The following is a 4,215-nucleotide window of genomic DNA, read 5'->3' as shown; positions in this document are numbered from 1 at the left end:
CTCCGAGCAATGGAACCAGCGGGTTTGGGGGGAAAGTAACAACAAAAGCACGACGTGGGGAAACGGGAGAAAAGCTGAGTCTCGGTTTTGGTAAAGACATCAATCGCGCGTATTTAACGAGCGGCATCGAGGTCGGGACCGCTCCGCCCGCCCTGCGAGCAGCGGTGCCCGCCGTGCCCGGGCCGGGGGCTCGGCGCTGGGCAGTACCGGGTCCTGCTTCAGGGCGAGAGCCTGGCTGCAGCCAGAGCTCCGCCGCCGGCGCTCAGGAAGGGGCAGGCGGCCCTGCGGGAGCGGGGGGAGGGGGAGAGGCGGAGTGAGCGGCCCGGGACGGGCACCTCCGGGACGCGCCCGGCCGGGGCAGCGCCGGGAGCGGGGCGGAGCGGGCGGCCCCTCACCTACCTCACCTCTTCAGCACCGGCCTGAAGGCCGTCCGCAGCCGCTCCAGGCACGTCCCGCCCGGCTCGGCGCCTCCCGGGCCGCCCCCGCCGCCCCGCCCGAAGCCTGCACAGATACACGCAGCTCGCGGGGGCTCCGCCCGACCCGTCCCGCCGCATCCCGGGCCGCCGGGCACGATTCAGGGCCGCGGGCGCGCAGGAAGCGGCAGCCCCGTCCGCCCCGTCCCCCCCGCCGCCCCGCCGGCGCGGGTACCTTCGCCCGCCGCGTACTGGCACGGCTGCCCCTGGCCGCGGTGGGACGCGCAGCTCCGCGGGACGGGTTGGGGGCTGAAGGCGGAGCTCCGGAACGGGGCCTCTGCGGCCGGGGGCAGCTCCCCCGCCGCCCCGCCGCCCTCCTCCGTACCGCGACCCTCGGGGCTGCCTCTGCGCGCCGCGTTGGCCCCGGCCGTGCGGGCCAGCGACCAAATGCGCGGCTTCTCCGGGGACGCGTAGGGCGGCGGCGGGGCGAGGGCAGCGGGGGCCGCGGAGGGGGCCCGAGGGCAGGGGAAGGCGCGGCACGGCCCGGGCACGCTGCAGGCGCTCCGCGGGGCCCCGGGCAGAGCCGCGCCGGGGCCGGGGGCTTCCTGCAGAGAGCCGGGCCGGCCCTTCGCCGCCTTCCCCGCCTCCTCTTCGTCCTCATCCTCCTCGTCCTCCTTCTCCAGGTCGTCCACGTCGCTGAGTCGCAGCTCCTTGTCCTCCTTGCAGCTCTTCCGCTCTGCTCAACATACAGCGGGAGGGGGCGGCGGGTCCTTAGGGCAGGTGCGGGGCCCGGGGCCTCTCCGCGCCGCCCGACCCGTCCTGTCCCGCCCTGCCCTACCTCGGCCGTCGCTCCCCGCGCCGAACTCCCCGTCGTGCCGCGTGCCGTCCTCCTTTCTCTCTTCCCCCGCTTTGTTCTTGGGAGACCAGGTCATCTTGTTCTCCTTCTTGAGCCGCCGCCGCGCGTTGGCGAACCAGGTGGAGACCTGGGTGAGGGTCATCTTGGTGATGATGGCCAGCATGATCTTCTCGCCCTTGGTGGGGTACGGGTTCTTGCGGTGCTCGTACAGCCACGTCTTCAGGGTGCTCGTCGTCTCCCGAGTGGCATTCTTGCGCCGGGCCGAAGCGGTGAAATCCACTGGCCCGTACCTACGGGAGCGGCGTGAGGGGTGCCCGACCCCATCCCGGCCCTGCCCGCCCGGCTTCCCGGCCGCCTCCCCTGGCGCTCCGGCGGCGCGGTTACCTGTCGTACTGGTACTGCCCCAGGGAGTGCTCGTACGAGTAGTAAGCGGCGGGCTGCGTGATCCCCGAGTGCAGAGTGCTGGCGCCATCCTTGATCTCATACTGGGGGTTCTGCAAGGCAAGCGGCAGCGGTGGGACCCCGACCCCGACCCCATCCCCGGCCCTCGACGGCCCCGCAGGGCTGAGCCGCGCCGCCGCGGCCGTCGGGCGCTCCCTCGCTCCCTCACTCACCAGCGCGGTGTAGATGGCGGCGGGCTCGGCGCTGTAGGGCAGGTAGTTGCCGTAGCCCTGGCCGGCGGCGTACGGGGCTCCGTACATGCCCAGCGCCGCATTGAGCTCGGCGCGGCCGGGCGCCAGCAGCCGGCTCTCGTACGGGGCGCAGCACAGCGAGGCGGCGGCCGGCGCCGAGGACGCATCCGGGCCGGAGCGGGGAGCGGGCTCGCAGCAGGACGCGCCGGGGCTGCCGGGCACCAGGAACTGCGGCGGAGAGACGGGGCGCGCTGAGCGGCCGCGGGGCAGCCCCGGAGCGGCGGGGGCGGGCGGGGGCGGGGGAGCGGCGGGGAGCGGGGACGCGCGGAGCGGAGCGGGCGGAACTCGGAGGGAACGGTCGCTCTCGAAAATGGCAAAGGATCCGCGCGGTTCCCCCCTGCCCGCCCCCCTCGGTCCGTTAGCATCGATTTCAAGGCAAGAAGTTGCGATTACAGTTAATTCCACAATAGACAAAGCAGTAAATATGTCAGCTAACGCAATCGAAGGCACTCGATTTCAATAAGTTGAAAGGGACGGCGAACTTCCCGAGCGGGGGAGGCACACGCACCTCGCCGTGCTTGCGGCGCCCGAACCGTCCCACCCAAGCCGGGGCGCGGCGCGGGGCGGCGGTGCGGAGCGCCCCGGGGTGCGGGGTCCGACGGCGGCTCCGCGGGGAGCGGCGCCCGGGGAGCGCGGCACGGAGGGACGGAGCGCGCGTGTGTTTGTTTGTTGCGCTTCCGAGTGAGCGGTGGAAGGGGAGCGGGGGCAGGAAGCACCGGTTTCCCAAACGCCTTTCGCTGTGCGAACTGCGAGCTATTTGTTTAAGCCTAACACGACACGAACGAGACATAAACACACACGCACATTTTTTAAAAAAAGGCTCCAGATGTGCCCTTTTAAAAAAAGACTCTAAGTAAGGGAAAGGGAGGAAAAAAAGGGAGGGGGAACAGACATCTGGACGGCAGCAGCGGAATCTGAACAAAAGTGAGTGCTGCTCACTCGCCTTACCTGCGAAGTGGTGCTGTAGGGGTATCCGAACTGGGAGAAAGACATAGCCGCTCCTTATTTTTGGACCATAGGCAATATTTTCCCCCCAAGATCGATTGTAACTAAACCCCGCTTCAGGATGCACCTTCTCACACACACATTTCCACGTATGGCTTTTTTTTTTTTTTTTTTTTTTGCTCAATTATAGATGATTGCACTTAAGAAAAGCAGCCCGACATCTGAGGCGGGGGGGGCTCCCTGCCTGGGTTAAACAAAAATAAAATCGGCTGCCCCCCGCTTCCCATCGCTTTGAATAAATATGTTTGGATAGAGGGAGTTTAAAAAGCCACCCCACATGTATAAAGAGTTTAAGTGCAAAGGGGCTTTTTTTTTTTTTTGCTTTTTTTTTTTCCCTCTTTTTGAAGGAGGGGGGAAATCACGTCGGGCTCGCAAGACACGGACCCGCTTGGTGCATTATTTTCTGCTCTATAGGTCTCGAGCGTTCCGCGGTGGGCGAGGAGCGGGCGGGCTGACGTCACGGGCTGCCGGCAGCGGCGGGCAGCGGCGGGCAGGGCAGGGGTAGGGATAGGAATAGGGATAGGGACAGCGACGGGGGAATGCAATGGGGCAGGGGCAGCTGTACGGGTAGGGATGGGGAGCGGCGGGCAGAGGCAGCGATAGCGGTAGCGGATGCGACGGGGCAGGGGCCGGCAGCGCCCGCAGCTCCGCGGTGCCGTCCCGTTGGGGCGGAGGCAGGCAGCGAGTGTTTCCCTGTTGGTCTCGCTCCTTTTATTTTTTAAGCAATCCGAATTTGACTCCGGGGGAAAAAAAATTGTGATAAGGGGGGAAATCGCGGCACTGAGCGAGCTTGTTTCCCCAGGGCTCGGACGGAGGGCAGGCGGTGGGCAAGCGGCTCCGCCGGACTCCCGACGGGATTCTATTGCCGTCCGATCCCCGGTTACCCCCGCAGCGGAGCGGAGCCGGGCCCGGGTCGTGCCTCCCTAGAGGAGAGGTCGGGGCGGGTAGGGGTGGATGGCTGCCCGCAGCCCGGCCCAGTCCGCACCGCAGCGCCCAGCGGCACCGATTAACTGACGGCAGCGGCCATCGTGCGGGTTTGCCTTTGAGGCGACATCCGCGGGTGGTAAACGGGGATCCCCCTGCGACGGGCCCGGCCGCGATTTGCTTTCTGGGGGAAACGAACAAAACTAGAAATTAAAAGGGGGAAAAGAAAAAAAAAAAAAAAAAAAAGGTGAAAAAAAAAAAGAAGAAAAAAAAAAAAGCCGACAACTTTTCCCCGTTCCGGCGCTGGGCCCGGCGGGCGGCGGCC

The 4,215-nt window shown here is 66.8% G+C and overlaps 1 protein-coding gene across 1 annotated transcript; it reads right to left on the bottom strand.

The window, feature by feature from the left end:
- Window positions 1–218: 218 nt before the first annotated feature.
- On the bottom strand, window positions 219–2,954 carry IRX6 (iroquois homeobox 6; the record flags this gene model as incomplete). Its single annotated transcript, XM_079541320.1, has 7 exons — window positions 219–282; window positions 405–501; window positions 649–1,149; window positions 1,252–1,559; window positions 1,654–1,763; window positions 1,884–2,129; window positions 2,910–2,954. The coding sequence occupies 7 exons, from the start codon at window positions 2,952–2,954 to the stop codon at window positions 219–221; spliced, it is 1,371 nt and encodes a 456-aa protein (XP_079397446.1).
- Between the last annotated feature and the right edge of the window lie 1,261 nt (window positions 2,955–4,215).

Source organism: Tetrao urogallus, assembly GCF_951394365.1.
Source record: "Tetrao urogallus genome assembly, chromosome: 12".
Taxonomy (NCBI): domain Eukaryota; kingdom Metazoa; phylum Chordata; class Aves; order Galliformes; family Phasianidae; genus Tetrao; species Tetrao urogallus.
Note: the sequence above shows the minus strand (reverse complement) of the source record. Positions and strands in the feature narration are given on the sequence as shown.